Raw genomic sequence first — 22,827 nt, forward strand, 5'->3', positions numbered from 1 at the left:
TATAATTAAATGACACACGTTACCCTTGACAGCAGAACGTCCATGTTCCATGATCTTATTAGTGATGACGTCAGTGCAGGAAACCATGGCTTTATGGAGCACTCAGAGAGATACCAGACAGGACAACCAGATTATGATGTCCTGTGATCACAGGAGCCAAACAGCCCTCCGCTGAAAGACTGCGAAGCATGGATAGACCGGTTTATATCAGTGATGAGCAAATCTGTCGAAATTCAAATTCAATTTGTCCAGGAAATCCAACTTGCATTAAGTTTATATAATGCAAATCAATTGTACATTATTATGCCGCCATTTTGCTGGGTTCCTTTGAATCAAATTGCAAAAAAATGTAATCTGATTTTTTTTTTTGTGAACTTCGAGGCAAATTTGATATTTTGATTTAATCATATAAATGAAAAATTCTGCAATTTCTGAGTGCACATTGGCCAACATTTATTAGTCACACCCTAAATAATCAGTGTGCAAAATCAATTTTGCCTCAAGAATTTTTTTACGCTGCACTCCCCAAAAGTTGAAAATAGTGGTTACAATGGACTGTATGTGGTCATTACATTTTAGGTTGCATCAATACTCGGCGGTCAAGTTTTAAATTGCAGAAGCCACGCTCCGCTCCGGACTTTCCACTCTTTCCCTGCACAAGACCTTGCAGCCAATTCTAATGGCTGGTATTTCCCTGCCATATTACGTGATTGTGCAGGGAAACAGTGGAAAGATCGCAGCGGCACAGGACTGCTGTGGTTATAAGCCGCAGCATGATCACTGTGTGTAAACGCAGCCTTATGTTCAGATGGCCGTAATAAAACTTTGCATGCAGCTCCGTTCATAGCGAGTGAGTGCAGGAGCCGCCTTCTGTTTTCGTACACTAGCCTGGTCTGTAAATTGACCCGAACCAGTGCATGCTGCGATTTTTTTTCCACGTAGAACGTTAGTCCGTGTCTAAAATCGTCCATGTGCACTGGCGGATTGGTTATACTGGACGCATGTTCTCTCTGTGTGCAGTCTGTGGTGAATACGGACAGCACACGTCTGAACAAGCCCTTAGGCCTACCATTCACATTAGATAGCTGTTGGAATGAACGATGGTTCAAACGATCATTTGTCCAGGAGCCATCTCAACCATCTTTTCCATACATTCAGTCAACATGTCTGGTGGTGGCTTTTTTCCGGGAGATGATATGATGGGCAGTCCAAAATCTGAGACATTCTGGATCAATATTTCCCCCTATATAATAAGTGACAATACAGACAGCACTCGTCTGAGCGAGCCCTTAGGCCCTTAGGTCAACCATTCACATTAGATGGTTGTTGGAACGAACAATGGTTTGGCTGATCATTTGTCCAGGAGCCACCTCGACCATCTCTTCATACGTTCGTTCAACATTTCTAGTGGTGGCTTATTTCTGGGAGACGATATGATGGTCAGTCTAAAATCTGAGACATTCTGGATCAATATTTCTCCCTACATAATAAGTGACAATATGGAAAGCACACGTCTGAACGAGCCCTTAAGCCAACCATTCACATTAGATGGCTGTTGGAACGAACTATGATTCGGCTGATCATTTTGCCAGGAGCCACCTCAACCATCTCTTACGTTCGTTCAATATTTCTGGTGGTGGCTTATTTCTGGGAGACGATATGATGGTCAGTCTAAAATCTGAGACATTCTGGATCAATATTTCTCCCTACATAATAAGTGACAATATGGACAGCACACATCTGAGTGAGCCCTTAGGCCAGCTATTCACATTACATGGCTGTTGGAACGAATGATGGTTCGACCGATCATTTTGCCAGGAGTCACCTTGACTGTGTCTCCCATACGTTCAGCCGACATGTCTGGTGGCGGCTTATTTCCGGGAGACGATATGATCGTCAGTCCAAAACCGGACATTCTGGATCAATATTTCCCCCTACATAATAAGTTACAATAATGTGTATGGGGGCTTTAGTCTTTCACTGATGAAGGATAACAAGCTGTATCTGTGTTATATGACATCATCATTGCCTGAAAAAGGAATGATATCATCACTACACCCATCAGGTTTCCCTGATATTATCTCCTGCAAGTACAAAGCAAAGGCAGAATCAGAATATCTAAAAATATCACGCAACGTGTTGTTTTCATTCATTTTCTGCCAGCAAATGGAATCTGTAATGGAGGACGCTGAAAACATTAGGCTAATTTGATAACACCCTGCTGCTCTTGTGCAAGGTCTGATTTAGCAGCGCTAATGATAACAGTGAGCCAGTCATTGGATCCGTTCCCAGATAATGCGTTCCACTTGCACGGCGTGTCGGAGAGACGGAGATAAGAACAATTGAAATATCTAATCTATTAAGACTGATGTCACTACTGTAGGAATTTTAACGCTCTCTATTATCTAATCATTGGCAAATCTTAACATCGATAATTTTTGGTATGAAACAGGAAAAAAAGGGAAATAAATCTGGGGGAGTCGAAGGTGAAAAATTGCAATATTATTCAACTAGACAACCCAATTTCATGCATGTTTGGGCCAATTTTCTCAGACGAGTGCTATCCATGGTTTTCACAGATTGCACTCTTATCTATGATAGTCTATAGGGCTGTGCACGTCTTTGATTTTTTTGCTCATACAGAGTGATCTGTGGAAAAAAATGGAGACATGTCCAATTTTGATCCGAGGGGTCGGATCAAAATCAACAATGCTAGTCTATGGATCCATGAAAAAATTCGGACCTCACTTGGGTGACAACCGAGTATGGTCCAATTTTCACAGACTGACAGGAGAAGGTTTAGAAACTTTTTTTCTTCTCTCCATGTATGAGAAAAACTGATGTCACTCTGATTAAAGTCTGCTTGGAATAGTCGGTCCGTTTTTCATGGATGTGGAGAAATCGGTAGTGTGAACCCATCCTTGTAGAAGATAACCTAATTTGGCACTCACCTCAATTTTCCATATTTCACTCTCATCCAGCCTATCAAATACTTTCATCTCAATGGCCGGCATGCACTGCTACATTTCCTTTGTGTAGATGACTTCATTGTAAAAAGAGGTAGTTTTGATGAGATAATCGCTTTGCATGCAATTTCCTACTAGAATGGTAGCTACTCATCAGTCTCTTAAGTGGCATAACTTTTTTAAAAAACGTGTTGATTTGTTGCCCCAAGTAGATACTCAACCGGTCTGTTTGACAGAGTGATTACTAATCGATGCTTGCATATCATGGTCAATCTTTGGTGGGTTTTCCAACCATTTTCCAGGCCAAGTGCATCTCTAATGATTTATCTACACCAACTAATTTGTTAATGGTGTCATTGACAAGTTTATTTAAGGCCAGTTTCACACATCGGTGAAACATGTACTGTGCCATGTGAGTTAACTTCAGATAAGCCTTCCAATCCAAGCATGGTCCATTCTTCACAAATGTGTCCAACCAGCCTAAGGCTTTCATAGCCATTAGTGATGGATGAGTCATAGATAAAAATGGTTGTCCAATACAATGGTGGAAGAAAAAATAAATGCTCTGCTCAACTGTTGATGCCAGGAGATCGATGGGAGACACAGTACAGAGGAGTGATGCTGGTCCAGGAGATGACTATTTTTTCTTTCTTCCACCACCTTCGTCCTACTGGAATTAAAGCCCCCCCCCCCCCCCCATACACATTCAATCAACTTTGGCATAACTTGATGAATTTTCCGAAATCGTCCAACTCATAATGTGTATGGGGACCTTTTGACTTTGCCCCCACACAGGGCCGGCTCCAGGTTTTTCTGGGCCCCGGGCGAAAGAGTCTCAGTGAGCCCCTTTAACACATACCACGATTCATGATGCAGAGATACGGCGGAGAAAAAATATATATATATATATATATATATATATATATATATATATAGTACAATGCAAAGATTTCACTTCTTACATTACATGAGTGATATCTATTGTAAATTCCACAATAGCTCAGAAACCGGTGAATCGCTCCACACAGAATACTGGCCCCCATATAAGGCTCCATACGGAATACTGGCCCCCATATAATGCTTCATACGGAATACTGGCCCCCATATAAGGCTCCATACGGAATACTTGTCCCCTTATAAGGCTCCATACGGAATACTGGCCCCCATATAAGGCTCCATACGGAATACTGGCCCCCATATAAGGCTCCATACGGAATGCTGGCCCCCATATAATGCTCCATACGGAATACTGGCCCCCATATAAGACTCCATACAGGATACTGGTCCCCATATAACTCTCCATACAGGATACCGGTCCCCTTATAACGCTCCATACAGGATACTGGCCCCCATATAATGCTGCATGCAGGCTGTTACCCCCCACATAATGCCCATACAGCCCCCCTCCCTTTTAATGCTCCATGCAGGCTGTTACCCCCCACATAATGCCCCATACAGCCCCCCCCTTTAATGCTCCATGCAGGCTGTTACCCCCCACATAATGCCCCATACAGGCTGCCCCCCCTTATAATGCTCCATGCAGGCTGTCCCCCCCCCACATAATGCACTATGCAGGCTGCCCCCCCCCCCTTTATAATGCCCCATGCAGACTGTTCCCCACCTTATAATGCCCCATGCAGGCTGTTCCCCACCTTATAATGCCCCATGCAGGATGTCACCCCCCTCTTTATAATGCTCCATGCAGGATGTCCCCCCCCTTCTCTTTATAATGCTCCATGCAGGATGTCCCCCCCCCTTCTCTTTATACTGCCCCATGCCTCCATACATTAAAAAAACAAAAAAAACAAATACTCACCTCCCTTCTCCTCACCTGCTACCTGCTGCCGCTGCTCTGGTCTGGACTCCAGCGACGCCGGTATCTTCCCGCTCTGCGCTCCCTGTGACGGCTCAGGGGAGGGCGCGGTGTAAAGACGTCACCGCGCCTTCTGACCTGAGACGTCACAGGGAGCGCAGAGCAGGAAGACAGCGGATCTGCGGAGGCACGAGGAGAGGTAAGTATCCGGCTGCCGGGGCCCTGAGCAAGCGGGGGAGAAGGGCGGGCGCTGGCACTGCTCTCCTCCGCCCATAGCCCGGCGGGGTGCGCGACCGCCAGTGGGCCCCTCTGCCTGCTCAGGGCCCCGGCATTTGCCCGGGTGCGCCGGGTGCTGACGCCGGCCCTGCCCCCACAGATGATGTCAGGGAGCATTAAACTGATAGGAATTCAATTGTCCAAAACCTTTTGTTCGAAGGGGAGATGAGCCGTTGCTCTCTCGCAGAGAACACAGGAATGCTTGGCCAAGATGAGTCTATAGCGGAGACGGGAGAGATTGCTGTCAGTCTAATGATCGTTCAGCCACCACTTGTCTTATGTGTATGGTCAGCGTAATCATTTATTTTCTTAAATAAAATGTTCATCTAAAACTTGTCCTAAACTATTGAGTCTATCAGCATACATGGAAGAAGTATTCCACCATATAGCCAACTGGAATGAGTTTTACGGAGACTCTACTCCCTTTCCCACTTTCCATCAAAACAAATATTCATTAATTGTTTTCTCCCCATTTTCCTAAAGCCATAACTTTCTTATGTTTCCATCAACTTGTGTATGAGTTCGTTAATTTTACCATATAATGTCCCGAAAAACAGGAAATAAATAGAAAAACAGCTCAGCCATTGTTTTATGGGTTTTCTTTTTACGACATTCACTGGGCAGTAAAAATTACTTGGCAACTTAGTTTTACAGGTCAGTATGATTACAGTCATATCAAATTTCTAGAGTTTTATTTATTTCACTTCTTTTAAAAAAAAAAAAAAAAACGGAAGTTAAAAAATAAATGTTAGCTTGTGTGGCCATTATTTATATAATTGACTTTTTAATTTTCCTTTTCAATGAAGCTGTGTGTGACTTTTTTTTTTAATGGCAACCTGCAGTATGGTACTACTTGAGGGTACATATGACTTTTTGATTGCTTTTTATTACATTGTTTGTGGAGGAAAGGTGACCAAAACAACAATAGTTGCATTTTGATTACTTATCTCTTACGGTGTTCACCACATAAATTAAAGGCAGTTAAAGGGGCAGAGAAGTTGATTCTTACGATATGTTACTTGCTCAGCAACTTGCTTTAGTTTTAATACAATCAGCGTTTTATCAGCAGGAGATTATCACTAGAAGACTGGACGTCACCTGCAAGCCAGTCAGTTAATTTGTGTAACCCCGCCCCCACCACTGATTGGCTGACAATGTACAGAGTACACAGCAATCTGCCAATCAGTGGTGTGGGCGGAGTTATACACAGCTCAGGAGTCATAGCACTGCAGGATCTGCAGATAAAACAGAGATTCTATGAATACTGCACCAAGCAGCCCAGTAAGTGACACATCGCTGGAATCAGGGTCACTACACCTACATCATGCTGCTCTCAGATTACATTGCAAAATCCTGCTGACAGATTCCCTTTGCATCATTTCATATTTTCACCGTTATGGATGCGACAATACCAAATATGCCCTTTTTTGGAATGGGAAAAGGGCACCCCTTTTATGAATTTTATTTATTAATTTTTTTTAATATTCTTTGAAAAAAAATTTAACATCAATAGGTAAATCAGGGGATCTGCTCTTCAAACGAGGTTGTAGGAGGTACTTGGTTTACGAATATCGAAGCACTGATGACTTAAAGATTTTGTTCTCTCATTCATAATAAATCATACAATAGAATTGATAGAAGTTTCCAAGTGGTCCTAAATCCAGTCCATTTTGGCGCCAAGCTCTCAGATCCCCACCAATTTTATTTTCTCACATTACCAGTTGGAATTTTTAAGTTGTAGGATACTGAGTAGAATTCCCCCATAAGTCTAATAGTATGTTAAGGTCATTTTCCTGGATGGATCTTTTAATTGATTTATCTTTGACTTTTCTTTATTATGTCTGGAGTTTGACCACCTAACAATTTCAGTAAGATTTCACTTTTCTGATGAGCTTGCTCTTATAGGACCCCATAGACTTGAAGTTTGATAGGGTATTGGGAATTATGTTCTTCTTATATAGTAAATTTGTAGACTTTTTTTTTTATTTTAGCTCTGGACAACCTTTATCTCTTAGATGATGACTGCACAGAGGAACCAAGGTGTCACATAGCCCAAGACATGAGTCACAAGATCACTTCCTGTACTTTGCTTGTTTTGCACCATCTCAGTCCGTTTTATAAAAATAAGGTGAACTTTACTGTTGGAACTGGGGTAACACATATTCAGTAGTTTGGTTTTCACATCATATTCTGGTTCATAGAGGCACAGACATATTGGTTTCATGTGGCGGCACATCACTTAGTGACTTTAAAAAATATTTATACCCTATGAACTTTTCCACATTTTTTCACATTACAGCCACAAACTTAAACGTATTTTATTGGGATTTTATGTGATACCAACATAAAGTAATAAGTATTTGTGAAGAGTAAAGGAAATGATACCTGGTTTTCTTAATGTTTTAAAAATATAAATCTGAAAATTAAGACGTGCATTTGTTTTCAACCCCCTGATATCTCTAAATAAAATCCTGAGTGACCAATTGCCTCCAGAAGACACATAATTAATAAATTTGCCTGTGTGCAATTTCTTCTCAGTATAACTACAGCTGTTCTGTGAAGGCCTCAGAGGTTTGTTTGAGAAGATTAAGGATCAAACAGCATCACAAAAACCAAGGAACACACCAAAAAAGGTCAGGGATAAGGTTGTGGAGAAGAGCAAAGCAGGGTTAGGTTATAAAAAAATAGCCCCAGCTCTGAACATCTCAAGGAGCACTGTACAATCCATCATGCAAAAACGGAAGGAGTATGGCACAACTGCAAACCTACCAAGACATAGGCGTCCACCTAAATAGACATTGCAAGCAAGGAGAGGTTGGATAGTTGGACATTGATGGTTGACCGTACAATACAAGCAATTGTTACCATCCGCCTTTTGTGTCTCCCCTATTTCCTCATAGATTGTAAACTTGCGAGCAGGTCCCTCACTCCTCTTGGTATCTATTGATTTATGTGATTTTGTGATTTTTTTCTGAAGGGCCTTTTATTGTCTGTACAAGTCCCCTCTAAAATGTAAAGTTCTGCGGAATATGTTGGCGCTATAGAAATAAAAAATATTATTATTATTATATAAGGAGAGCATTAATTAGATAAGCAGCCAAGCGGCCCATGGTCACTCTGGAGATTCACAGCTCAGGAGGGAGAATGTGTCCACAGGACATCTATTATGTCACATTCACACGTTCTGTATTTGGTCAGTATTTTACATCAGTATTTGTAAGCCAAAACCAGGCGTGGGCAAAAAATGCAGAGTTGGTGAAGGTGTTTCTATTATACTTTTCCTCTGATTTTTCCACTCCTGGTTTTGGCTGACAAATACTGATGGAAAATACTGACCATTACTGAATGTGTGAATTTGGCCTAAGTCATATACTCCACAAATCTGGCCTTTATGTAAGACTGACAAGCAGAAAGACATTTTTGAAAGCAAACCATAAAAAGTCCCTTTTGCAGTTTGTAAAAAGCCATGTAGTGGACACAGCGAGCATGTGGAAGGAGCTCTGGTCACATAAGATCAGAGTAGAACTTTTTGTGCAAAATGCTATGTGTGGCAAAAAACTAACACTGCACTTCACCCCGAAAACACCATCCCAACTGTCACACATGGTGGTGGCAGCATCATGCTGTGGGGAGGCTTTTCTTCAGCAGGGACAGGGAAGCTGGTCAGAGTTGATGGGAAAATGGATGAAGCTAAATACAGCACAATCATAGAGGAAAACATGTTAGATGGTGCAGAAAACTTGAGACTGGGGCATAAGTTTAACTTCCAGCAGGACAACGATCCTAAACATACTACCAGAGCTACAATGGATGGTTTAGATCAAAGCACATTCAAGTATGTGAATGGTACAGCCGTAATCCAGACCTAAATAAGCCAGCAACAGAGCATTATCAGAATACCTGGTGTGCAGAGACCAGTGACATAATTTGCCGGGGCAGCGCTGGTCTCTGCACGCTGAATATTCTGACACTGCTCTGTTGCCGGCCTGTTACTGCTGATCTGAGCTGACAACAGAGTGTGCACTGTCATTGTGTACATCGCAGAGTGCACAAGAACTAGCCCAGCCCCTAAAATGAGCGTAACTGGTGACACTTTGTTTCAGGGAGGGGGCAGAGGCTGTCGCAGTGACTTCAGCTTCTGCCCCCTGATGTCGCTTAGTTTGAGTATCCCAGCATGCACCGGGATTCTGAAAAAAGCATCATCAAAGATAAGAGATAAGTAAAAAAAAATAGAAAAGCAGTTAGATAGTGTAGTTAGGGAAGGATAGAGAATTTTTAATGCAAGTATATTAGAAAATAATTTAGATCATAGCACTAAATAGATAGAGAATTAGAATGAAAATTATTTTGCCTTTTGACCACCCCTTTAATTTTGCTGCTAGTGACATCTCTTTATAATACAGAGATACAGATTTTTTTTCTTCTAATCTGAAAATACTGTTCAGTGTTTAGGGTGGAGATGACACTTCCCAGAATGTTTGCCACCAGAGAAAACTTTTTTGCAAATATTGAGGAGACCGGGGACCTGGGAAGAAGCAGCACAGGAGCGGATTCACAAATCATAGCTATGAGAAACAATATAAAGTTCTCCTATTTGTGTCCCAAAACATTTTTTCACCTCCTTCTCTCAAACCTCAGATCTGATCGGTCTCTAGCTATAAGTAACTGTCTGCAGAATTGTAAAAAAAAAAGCTAACTACAGATAAACCATGTGACCCAACAATGCAATAGGTGAAAACTGGAGCTCCACTTTAAATATTCACTTTGTATTTTCTTTCAGGGTTATCTCTCAGAAGGGCTGGTGACTAAGTGGTATCGATCTCCTCGCCTTCTCCTCTCACCTAATAACTATACCAAAGCCATTGACATGTGGGCGGCCGGATGCATATTAGCAGAAATGCTGACAGGTCGGATGCTTTTTGCAGGTACGTTTTTAGCTATAATTGCTCTTCTTAAAGGGAATGTCTTATATATAATATTTAAGTTTTATTTATTAGATGTCAGTCCGAAGAAAAGAAATAATGTGGTTGTTTTGGGTTTTTTTGTTTTTAAATAATATAGTTGTTTTTTTAATGTACTTGCTTGACAGCAGCCATATTGGAGCACACACTTCCTGTATTGTATGTATAGATGCAGCCATATTGGAGCACACACTTCCTGTATTGTATGTATAGATGCAGCCATATTGGAGCACACACTTCCTGTATTGTCTGTATAGATGCGGCCATATTGGAGCATATACTTCCTGTATTTTCTGTATAGATGCGGCCATATTGGAGCACACACTTCCTGTATTGTCTGTATAGAGACGGCCATATTGGAGCACACACTTCCTGTATTGTCTGTATAGATGCGGCCATATTGGAGCATATACTTCCTGTATTGTCTGTATAGATGCGGCCATATTGGAGCATATACTTCCTGTATTGTCTGTATAGATGCGGCCATATTGGAGCATATACTTCCTGTATTGTCTGTATAGAGACGGCCATATTGGAGCACACACTTCCTGTATTGTCTGTATAGAGACGGCCATATTGGAGCACACACTTCCTGTATTGTCTGTATAGAGACGGCCATATTGGAGCACACACTTCCTGTATTGTCTGTATAGATGCGGCCATATTGGAGCATATACTTCCTATATTGTCTGTATAGATGCGGCCGTATTGGAGCATATACTTCCTGTATTGTCTGTATAGATGCGGCCATATTGGAGCATATACTTCCTATATTGTCTGTATAGATGCGGCCGTATTGGAGCATATACTTCCTGTATTGTCTGTATAGATGCGGCCATATTGGAGCACACACTTCCTGTATTGTCTGTATAGATGCGGCCATATTGGAGCACATACTTCCTGTATTGTCTGTATAGAGACGGCCATATTGGAGCATATACTTCCTATATTGTCTGTATAGATGCGGCCATATTGGAGCATATACTTCCTGTATTGTCTGTATAGATGCGGCCATATTGGAGCATATACTTCCTGTATTGTCTGTATAGATGCGGCCATATTGGAGCACATACTTCCTGTATTGTCTGTATAGATGCGGCCATATTGGAGCATATACTTCCTGTATTGTCTGTATAGATGCGGCCATATTGGAGCATATACTTCCTGTATTGTCTGTATAGATGCGGCCATATTGGAGCATATACTTCCTGTATTGTCTGTATAGAGACGGCCATATTGGAGCACACACTTCCTGTATTGTCTGTATAGAGACGGCCATATTGGAGCACACACTTCCTGTATTGTCTGTATAGAGACGGCCATATTGGAGCACACACTTCCTGTATTGTCTGTATAGATGCGGCCATATTGGAGCATATACTTCCTATATTGTCTGTATAGATGCGGCCGTATTGGAGCATATACTTCCTGTATTGTCTGTATAGATGCGGCCATATTGGAGCACACACTTCCTGTATTGTCTGTATAGATGCGGCCATATTGGAGCACATACTTCCTGTATTGTCTGTATAGAGACGGCCATATTGGAGCATATACTTCCTATATTGTCTGTATAGATGCGGCCATATTGGAGCATATACTTCCTGTATTGTCTGTATAGATGCGGCCATATTGGAGCATATACTTCCTGTATTGTCTGTATAGATGCGGCCATATTGGAGCATATACTTCCTGTATTGTCTGTATAGATGCGGCCATATTGGAGCATATACTTCCTGTATTGTCTGTATAGAGACGGCCATATTGGAGCACACACTTCCTGTATTGTCTGTATAGAGACGGCCATATTGGAGCACACACTTCCTGTATTGTCTGTATAGAGACGGCCATATTGGAGCACACACTTCCTGTATTGTCTGTATAGATGCGGCCATATTGGAGCATATACTTCCTATATTGTCTGTATAGATGCGGCCGTATTGGAGCATATACTTCCTGTATTGTCTGTATAGATGCGGCCATATTGGAGCACACACTTCCTGTATTGTCTGTATAGATGCGGCCATATTGGAGCACATACTTCCTGTATTGTCTGTATAGAGACGGCCATATTGGAGCATATACTTCCTATATTGTCTGTATAGATGCGGCCATATTGGAGCATATACTTCCTGTATTGTCTGTATAGATGCGGCCATATTGGAGCATATACTTCCTGTATTGTCTGTATAGATGCGGCCATATTGGAGCACATACTTCCTGTATTGTCTGTATAGAGACGGCCATATTGGAGCACACACTTCCTTTATTGTCTGTATAGAGACGGCCATATTGGAGCACACACTTCCTGTATTGTCTGTATAGATGCGGCCATATTGGAGCATATACTTCCTGTATTGTCTGTATAGATGCGGCCATATTGGAGCATATACTTCCTGTATTGTCTGTATAGATGCGGCCATATTGGAGCATATACTTCCTGTATTGTCTGTATAGATGCGGCCATATTGGAGCATATGCTTCCTGTATTGTCTGTATAGATGCAGCCATATTGGAGGCACACACTTCCTGTATTGTCTGTATAGATGCGGCCATATTGGAGCATATACTTCCTGTATTGTCTGTATAGATGCGGCCATATTGGAGCATATACTTCCTGTATTGTCTGTATAGATGCGGCCATATTGGAGCACATACTTCCTGTATTGTCTGTATAGAGGCGGCCATATTGGAGGCACACACTTCCTTCCTGTATTGTCTGTATAGATGCGGCCATATTGGAGCACACACTTCCTTCCTGTATTGCAAGGATGTCAAGCTCAAATACACAGAGGCCCAAAATTAAAAGCTTTGACAAAGTCACGGCCAACCTTTATATTTATTAAAAAATGTCTACAATTGAGGACGTTTTTCCTTATCAAATATACTCACCCTGCGGGCCAGATTTAGGCCGTGGGCCAAAGTTTAACATATGTGCTTTATTGTCTGTATAGAGTCGGTCATATTGGAGCACATACTGTATTTTTTGGACTATAGGACGCACCTGGATTTTAGAGGAGGAAAATAGAAAAAAAATTTAAGCAAAAAATGTAGTCATGATGCACTGTTAAGGGGGAGGGGGCCTGCTGCTGACACTGTTGGGTAATGTCCCCCAATTCTGTTAATATCCCCCATCCTGGTATATATGGCCCCCTCATCCTGTTATACGTGACCCTCACATCCCCATCCTGATATGCATGGCACCCATCATCCCAATCCTGGAATGCATGGCACCCCAATCCCCCATCCTGGTATGCATTTCACCCTTCATCCTGGTATGTGGTATGCATTGCACCCCTCATCCTGGTATGCATGGCCTCCCTCACCCCTCTTCCTGGTATGTATGGCACCCTTCATCCCTCATCCTGGTATGTATGGCATTCTTCATCCCTCATCCTGGTATGTATTGCCCCTCTCATCCCTCATCCTGGTATGCATGGCTCCCCTCACCCTGGTATGTATGGCCCCCCTCATCCTGGTATGCATGGCACCCCTCATCCCTCTTCCTGGTATGCTTGGCACTCCTCATCCTGGTATGTATGGCTCCCCCTCATCCCTCTTCCTGGTATGCTTGGCACCCCTCCATCCTGGTATGTTGGCACCCCCTGATTCCCATCATGCTGCACACAAAAAAAAAAAACAATTATACTCACCTCCTCCCTGTCAAACCAGTGGCAGTCTATTTATGTGGTTTTTATGATGTTTAAATGTCCGACTACGCCACCCGTGGATTGCGGTCACTGAGAACCGCCGCTGCGGGGCAGACCGCTGAGGCTGATGTTGTGTGCGCAGCAGAGGGCAGTATAACTCCCCACGGGAGGAGTATAGCCTCAGGGCAGCGTGTGTAGATGGTGAGGGTTGTGGTGCATGGGCGCAGCAGAAACGACTCAGAGTCTTTGAGGTGCAGTCCAGGGTCTTTACTCACAGTTGTTAATCCACGTTACTTCAGCTGATCATAACTTCCCGAGCCGCTCTGCGTTCACCAAGTGAGGGGCTCGGCCGACTCCCAAGTAATTCTGGAGTACTTATCAGGACCCCCTTCATGTGTCCTTTCTCTGGCCCTTCGTACCCCACAATTGACCACGTTTCTGTCCAGCTGCCTCGGGCCTTGGCGGGCAAACGTATGTTCCATTTCCCTGGGTCCTATATGGTGCTTTCCTAACGGGTGTAGTGAGGGGCCGTAACACGTGCAATGCCACGGCCTCCGATTACTAGCTGAGGGTAGGTTCTCTCCTCCACTAGATGAGGGATCCGGTTCCCTTTCTTGGCCTGACCCCCCTGCCCTGGTAGCGGCGGGCGTACGGTGGCGTCTGGCCGGTCCGCACCCCTGGGGTCCCTTCACTCCACTCCTGGTGCCTTCTCCGTTCCTCTCCTCTCCTTTCTTCTCCTCCAGGCCCAGGCCTTGTGATTTGGCCTGCCCGCGGAGCAGAGCTCGTACAGAGCCCCTGCTCCCAGTCTTCTTCTCGCTCTTCTCCCTCAGCCCTGGCAGGGCCTCACAGGCTAGGCCCGCCTCCGGAGCAGAGCTCCACAGAGGCCCTGCTCTGTCACTTCTTCCCTCTGACTGAACTGAACACTGTCTCTAAGATGGCTCCCACCTTTTATACCTCTCTCATCAGTGCACCCAGGATCTACGTTCTCCACCCACATACTACTTGGTTCCCCTTACTCTAGGTGGTCCCTCCCTACTCCAGCCAGGGATCAGGGACAGTTGTGCTCTCGCATGGGAGCATTGTCACACTGTCCCCCGGAAATGTGGTGTAGTGCATGTGGGTGTTAGGGTCCTGAGCCACACTCCATCCTTACCTGGAAGTGAGATATCACACCTCTGGGTGAGATGCAATACCTCTGTAGCGACCGAACCCTCGGGGCGCTACACAGTGAATATTCATTTTCTTTAGTAGCGGGCACAGTGTAGGCTGCAGCAGGCGACTGCTGCCTCCTGTGCCCCGCTCATCTCCCGCTGCCACTCCCCTCACATCTCCCACCACCCACAGCAATAGTATACATATATATTCGGACTATAAGACGCACCCCCCACTTTCCTCCAAAATTTTGGAGGAAAAAAAGTGCGTCCTATAGTCCGAAAAATACTTCCCTCCTCTATTAGCTGTATAGAGGCGGCCATATTGGAGCACATACTTCCTTCCTGTATTGTCTGTATAGAGGTGGCCATATTGGATCACATACTTCCTTCCTGTATTGTCTTTATAGAGGTGGCCATATTGGAGCACATACTTCCTTCCTTTATTGTCTCTATAGAGTCAGCCATATTGGAGCACATACTTCCTTCATGTACTGTCTGTATAGAAGCGGCCATATTGGAGCACACACTTCCTTCCTGCATTGTCTGTATAGAGGTTTCCATAATAGAGACACACACTTCTGTCCTGTATTGTCTGTATAGAGGCAGCCATATTGGAGCACACACTTCCTTCCTGCATTGTCTGTATAGAGGCAGCCATATGGGAGCACACACTCCCTGTATTGTCTGTATAGAGGTGGCCATAATAGAGGCACATACTTCCTTACTGTATTGTCTGTATAGAGGCGACCATATTGGAGCACACACTTCCTTCCTGTATTGTCTGTATAGAGGCGGCCATATTGGAGCACACACTTCCTTCCTGTATTGTTTGTATAGAGGCGGCCATATTGGAGCACACACTTCCTGTATTGTCTGTATAGAGGCAGACATATTGGAGCACACACTTCCTTCCTCTATTTTCTGTATAGAGGAGGCCATATTAAATACACACACTTCCTGTATTGTCTGTGTAGAGGCAGACATATTGGTTACACACACTTCCTGTATTGTCTGCATAGAGGTGGCCATATTGAATACACACACTTCCTGTATTGTCTGTATAGAGACAGACATATTGGTTACACACACTTCCTGTATTGTCTGTATAGAGGCGGCCATATTGGAGCACACACTTCCTGTATTGTCTGTATAGAGGCGGCCATATTGGATGCACACACTTCCTTTATTGTCTTTATACAGGCGGCCATATTGGAGCGCACACTTCCTGTATTGTCTGTATAGAGGCGGCCATATTGGATACACACACTTCCTTTATTATCTTTATATAGGCGGCCATATTGGAGCACACACTTCCTGTATCGTCTGTATAGTGGTGGCCATATTGGAGCACACACTTCCTTTATTGTCTTTATACAGGCGGCCATATTGGAGCACACACTTCCTGTATCGTCTGCATAGTGGTGGCCATATTGGAGCACACACTTCCTGTATTGTCTGTATAGAGGCGGCCATATTGGAGGACACACTTCCTGTATTGTCTGTATAGAGCCGGCCATATTGGATACACACACTTCTTTTATTGTCTTTATACAGGCGGCCATATTGGAGCGCACACTTCCTGTATTGTCTGTATAGAGGCGGCCATATTGGAGCACACACTTCCTGTATTGTCTGTATAGTGGTGGCCATATTGGAGCACACACTTCCTGTATAGTCTGTATAAAGGCGGCCATATTGGAGCACACACTTCCTGTATTGTCTGTATAGAGGCGGCCGTATTGGATACACACACTTCCTTTATTGTCTTTATACAGGCGACCATATTGGAGCACACATTTCCTGTATTGTCTGTATAGTGGTGGCCATATTGGAGCACACACTTCCTGTATTGTCTGTATAGAGGCGGCCATATTGGAGCACACAGTTCCTGTATTGTCTGTATAGAGGCGGCCATATTGGATACACACACTTCCTTTATTGTCTTTATACAGGCGGCCATATTGGAGCGCACACTTCCTGTATTGTCTGTATAGAGGTGGCCATATTGGATTACACACTTCCTGTATTGTCTGTATAGTGGCGGCCATATTGGAGCACACACTTCCTGTATTGTCTGTATAGAGCCGGCCATATTGGATACACACACTTCCTTTATTGTCTTTATACAGGCGGCCATATTGGAGCGCACACTTCCTGTATTGTCTGTATAGAGGCGGCCATATTGGAGCACACACTTCCTGTATTGTCTGTATAGTGGTGGCCATATTGGAGCACACACTTCCTGTATAGTCTGTATAGAGGCGGCCATATTGGAGCACACACTTCCTGTATTGTCTGTATAGAGGCAGCCGTATTGGATACACACACTTCCTTTATTGTCTTTATACAGGCGACCATATTGGAGCACACATTTCCTGTATTGTCTGTATAGTGGTGGCCATATTGGAGCACACACTTCCTGTATTGTCTGTATAGAGGCGGCCATATTGGAGCACACAATTCCTGTATTGTCTGTATAGAGGCGGCCATATTGGATACACACACTTCCTTTATTGTCTTTATACAGGCGGCCATATTGGAGCGCACACTTCCTGTATTGTCTGTATAGTGGTGGCCATATTGGATTACACACTTCCTGTATTGTCTGTATAGTGGCGGCCATATTGGAGCACACACTTCCTGTATTGTCTGTATAGTGGCGGCCATATTGGAGCACACACTTCCTGTATTGTCTGTATAGAGGCGGCCATATTGGATACACACACTTCCTTTATTGTCTTTATACAGGCGGCCATATTGGAGCACACGTTTCCTGTATTGTCTGTATAGAGGTGGCCATATTGGAGCACACACTTCCTGTATTGTCTGTATAGTGGTGGCCATATTGGAGCACACACTTCCTGTATTGTCTGTATAGAGGCGGCCATATTGGAGCACACACTTCCTGTATTGTCTGTATAGAGGCGGCCATATTGGATACACACACTTCCTTTATTGTCTTTATACAGGCAGCCATATTGGAGCGCACACTTCCTGTATTGTCTGTATAGAGATGACCATATTGGAGCACACACTTCCTTTATTGTCTGTATAGAGGCGGCCATATTGGAGCGCACACTTCCTGTATTGTCTGTATAGAGGCAGCCATATTGGAGCACACACTTCCTGTATTGTCTGTATAGAGGCGGCCATATTGGAGCGCACACTTCCTGTATTGTCTGTATAGAGGCGGCTATATTGGAGCACACATTTCCTGTATTGTCTGTATAGAGGTGGCCATATTGGATACACACACTTCCTTTATTGTCTTTATACAGGCAGCCATATTGGAGCGCACACTTCCTGTATTGTCTGTATAGATGCGGCCATATTGGAGCACACACTTCCTGTATTGTCTGTATAGAGGTGGCCATATTGGAGCACACATTTCCTGTATTGTCTGTATAGAGACGGCCATATTGGAGCACACACTTCCTGCATTGTCTGTATAGAGGTAGCCATATTGAAGCACACACTTCCTGTATTGTCTGTATAGAGGTGGCCATATTGGAGCACACACTTTCTGTATTGTCTGTATAGAGGCGGCCATATTGGAGCACACATTTCCTGTATTGTCTGTATAGAGACGGCCATATTGGAGCACACATTTCCTGTATTGTCTGTATAGAGACGGCCATATTGGAGCACACACTTCCTGTATTGTCTTTATACAGGCGGCCATATTGGAGCACACACTTCCTGTATCGTCTGTATAGTGGTGGCCATATTGGAGCACACACTTCCTGTATTGTCTGTATAGAGGCGGCCATATTGGAGCACTCACTTCCTGTATTGTCTGTATAGAGCCGGCCATATTGGATACACACACTTCCTTTATTGTATTTGTACAGGCGGCCATATTGGAGCGCACACTTCCTGTATTGTCTGTATAGAGGCGGCCATATTGGAGCACACACTTCCTGTATTGTCTGTATAGTGGTGGCCATATTGGAGCAAACACTTCCTGTATAGTCTGTATAGAGGCGGCCATATTGGAGCACACACTTCCTGTATTGTCTGTATAGAGGCGGCCGTATTGGATACACACACTTCCTTTATTGTCTTTATACAGGCGACCATATTGGAGCACACATTTCCTGTATTGTCTGTATAGTGGTGGCCATATTGGAGCACACACTTCCTGTATTGTCTGTATAGAGGCGGCCATATTGGAGCACACAATTCCTGTATTGTCTGTATAGAGGCGGCCATATTGGATACACACACTTCCTTTATTGTCTTTATACAGGCGGCCATATTGGAGCGCACACTTCCTGTATTGTCTGTATAGAGGTGGCCATATTGGATTACACACTTCCTGTATTGTCTGTATAGTGGCGGCCATATTGGAGCACACACTTCCTGTATTGTCTGTATAGAGGCGGCCATATTGGAGCACACACTTCCTGTATTGTCTGTATAGAGGCGGCCATATTGGATACACACACTTCCTTTATTGTCTTTATACAGGCGGCCATATTGGAGCGCACGCTTCCTGTATTGTCTGTATAGAGGTGGCCATATTGGAGCACACACTTCCTGTATTGTCTGTATAGTGGTGGCCATATTGGAGTACACACTTCCTGTATTGTCTGTATAGAGGTGGCCATATTGGAGCACACACTTCCTGTATTGTCTGTATAGAGGCGGCCATATTGGATACACACACTTCCTTTATTGTCTTTATACAGGCTGCCATATTGGAGCGCACACTTCCTGTATTGTCTGTATAGAGATGACCATATTGGAGCACACACTTCCTTTATTGTCTGTATAGAGGCGGCCATATTGGAGCGCACACTTCCTGTATTGTCTGTATAGAGGCAGCCATATTGGAGCACACACTTCCTGTATTGTCTGTATAGAGGTGGCCATATTGGAGAGCACACTTCCTGTATTGTCTGTATAGAGGCGGCCATATTGGAGCACACATTTCCTGTATTGTCTGTATAGAGGTGGCCATATTGGATACACACACTTCCTTTATTGTCTTTATACAGGCAGCCATATTGGAGCGCACACTTCCTGTATTGTCTGTATAGATGCGGCCATATTGGAGCACACACTTTCTGTATTGTCTGTATAGAGGTGGCCATATTGGAGCACACACTTCCTGTATTGTCTGTATAGAGGCGGCTATATTGGATACACACACTTCCTTTATTGTCTTTATAGAGGCGGCCATATTGGAGCGCACGTTTCCTGTATTGTCTGTATAGAGGTGGCCATATTGGAGCACACACTTCCTGTATTGTCTGTATAGTGGTGGCCATATTGGAGTACACACTTCCTGTATTGTCTGTATAGAGGCGGCCATATTGGAGCACACACTTCCTGTATTGTCTGTATAGAGGCGGCCATATTGGATACACACACTTCCTTTATTGTCTTTATACAGGCTGCCATATTGGAGCGCACACTTCCTGTATTGTCTGTATAGAGATGACCATATTGGAGCACACACTTCCTTTATTGTCTGTATAGAGGCGGCCATATTGGAGCGCACACTTCCTGTATTGTCTGTATAGAGGCAGCCATATTGGAGCACACACTTCCTGTATTGTCTGTATAGAGGTGGCCATATTGGAGCGCACACTTCCTGTATTGTCTGTATAGAGGCGGCCATATTGGAGCACACATTTCCTGTATTGTCTGTATAGAGGTGGCCATATTGGATACACACACTTCCTTTATTGTCTTTATACAGGCAGCCATATTGGAGCGCACACTTCCTGTATTGTCTGTATAGATGCGGCCATATTGGAGCACACACTTCCTGTATTGTCTGTATAGAGGTGGCCATATTGGAGCACACACTTCCTGCATTGTCTGTATAGAGGTAGCCATATTGAAGCACACACTTCCTGTATTGTCTGTATAGAGGTGGCCATATTGGAGCACACACTTCCTGTATTGTCTGTATAGAGGCGGCCATATTGGAGCACACATTTCCTGTATTGTCTGTATACATATATAGTACAGCTTTATGGCAGCTGCAACAAACAGAAGTCAGTTGACAGTTATAGATTATTACCGACTCCTGGAACTGATAGCCCATCCACCAAAACCCAGGGAGTGACAAGAAAGCTGCATACAAAAGAGCATTATCAGCGTATAGTGTTTAGGCCTCTATACACATTAGATAAAAGTCGACTGAAACCACCAAAATTGGCCAACAGTCTAATGTGCATGATGGCCCCATGACTTTTCCCCAACAGATGATCTCAGGAGACATGGAAAATATGAAATTTGGACGGCATTACTGCTATATGGGATATACTTATATAATGAAGGCACTTAGCGCATAAATTGGCCAATTAATGAGAGCCACTATTTTACATAACAGTAGTGCTTTCATATAGTCAAAGTTTGCATACATCTTAGCACTAACACAGTACTGTGGTATGCTTTTTTATAATAATAATAATATTTTTATTTATATAGCGCCAGCATAGTCTGCAATTCAGACAATTTACAGACATTATCAGCATTGTCCCCATTGGGGCTCACAATCTACATTCTCTATCTGTATATCTTTGGAATTTTTATGGAGTCATATCAGTTTGCACCTGTTCACACTTGCTTTATTCTGTTAGGAGGTACTAGTCATTTTTTTTTTTTTTGTAGATTGTTGGAGGTGGTGAATGCCTCCATTTTTGGTTGGGCTCCTCCCATCAATCTAAAGTTGTTTTTAATTAGTGCTGGATTCTACCTGCCCTTTAAAGTTGTGGCCATTTAGCCCCAGGAGATGCATTTGTGACAAATATTAGATTTAGGGTCCCTTCAAAGAAAGGTCGCCTTGTCGGGGCTGGTGGGCTCTCATAAATTGACCAATTTGTGTGCTAAGTACTTTCATAAGTAGTATATACTATATAGCAGCAATGAAGTTCCAATCTTATATATTAAATGTTTGCATACGTCTTAACGCTAACAGAGGCTGCTGTATCCTTTTGGTAGTACTATACACCTGTTATGAATTCATCCAAATGATGAGATGACTCTGCTCATCATGTCCTAGTCTAAGCAGCAAAACTGATAAGAGATCATACGTTCCGTTAAAATGTAACAAAAGAAGCAGTGAAGATATGTAGATCAGTGGAATTTACCCTTTATGTCGTCTTTATTAAAACAATCTCAAAGAAATTTTGTCTGGGCAAGAAATTCAGTTTTTTCTTTTAGACAGTTTTCTAAACGTTCTGCAGTGTGAGTGGGTGGCAGATTGCCTTTAACGCCACTAAAAGTTTGTATGGAGTTTCCCTTTAAAAATAGATTTGTACAGTAGGGTCTGTACACGAGTTGAGCTCTACCTTTGATGTGAATCTGCCGTCCCTGCTGATTTACGCACCCAATTTCATCTTCTTTTTTTATTACCGCGTATCGTTAAGTAAGCCTGGTGTAGCTAGCTTTTCTAATTGCTGTGCCGCACATCATTTGCCACAGCAGGATAATTAAGTCCCACATGACTCATTATAGGCTGAGAAAAGGGATCGCATCAACGTGAATGTAAATGTTTGACTTCTACTCTCCACTGATGCTCCAACCTGACGTTTTCCTGTACTTAACTCTCAAGTGTCAGTCATAGTAAGGGTTTACTCCCAAATCAGTATTAATGTCGCCATCTAGTGAGTAAAAAATTAAAAACTTTAATATGTTCTGACGGAGTTTATTAGATGCATGAAATTGGTTTTAAATTTAAACTAGATCATTCATCAGCTGATTGCCCCTACTGGCCCTAGAAACTGCTTGTGCCATATTGTAGATGGAAGCTATATGGCGGTAGTTTATTTATAGCATGGGATGCCTATTGAATCCTCCAGAGCCACTTTGGCTAATAAAATGGGGGACACTTTCTACGATTTATGCCATAACTAGTGATGAGCGGATTAGGCAAAATTCCTATTTACCTATTTGTACATATTTTCACCGCAAATTAGATTAGCAGAAAGTTATCCTCCACGAACTTTATGTCCTGTATTATGGTCTCTACAGATCCCAGAGTATAATAAA

General features: G+C 43.3%; 1 protein-coding gene across 4 annotated transcripts in view; it reads left to right on the forward strand.

Annotated features, from left to right (window-relative positions):
* MAPK4 (mitogen-activated protein kinase 4) overlaps positions 1-22,827 on the forward strand; it is a 147,276-nt gene that overhangs the window by 112,532 nt on the left and 11,917 nt on the right. For all 4 annotated transcript variants that reach the window (XM_073680673.1, XM_073680669.1, XM_073680677.1 and 1 more), the window contains one exon: positions 9,836-9,980. In XM_073680673.1, the coding sequence (XP_073536774.1) occupies positions 9,836-9,980 (145 nt within the window). The remainder of the gene's footprint in view (positions 1-9,835; positions 9,981-22,827) is intronic.

This window comes from Phyllobates terribilis, unplaced genomic scaffold, assembly GCF_046119375.1.
Source record: "Phyllobates terribilis strain yellow unplaced genomic scaffold, ASM4611937v1 Scaffold_1__5_contigs__length_1240528914, whole genome shotgun sequence".
Classification (NCBI taxonomy): domain Eukaryota; kingdom Metazoa; phylum Chordata; class Amphibia; order Anura; family Dendrobatidae; genus Phyllobates; species Phyllobates terribilis.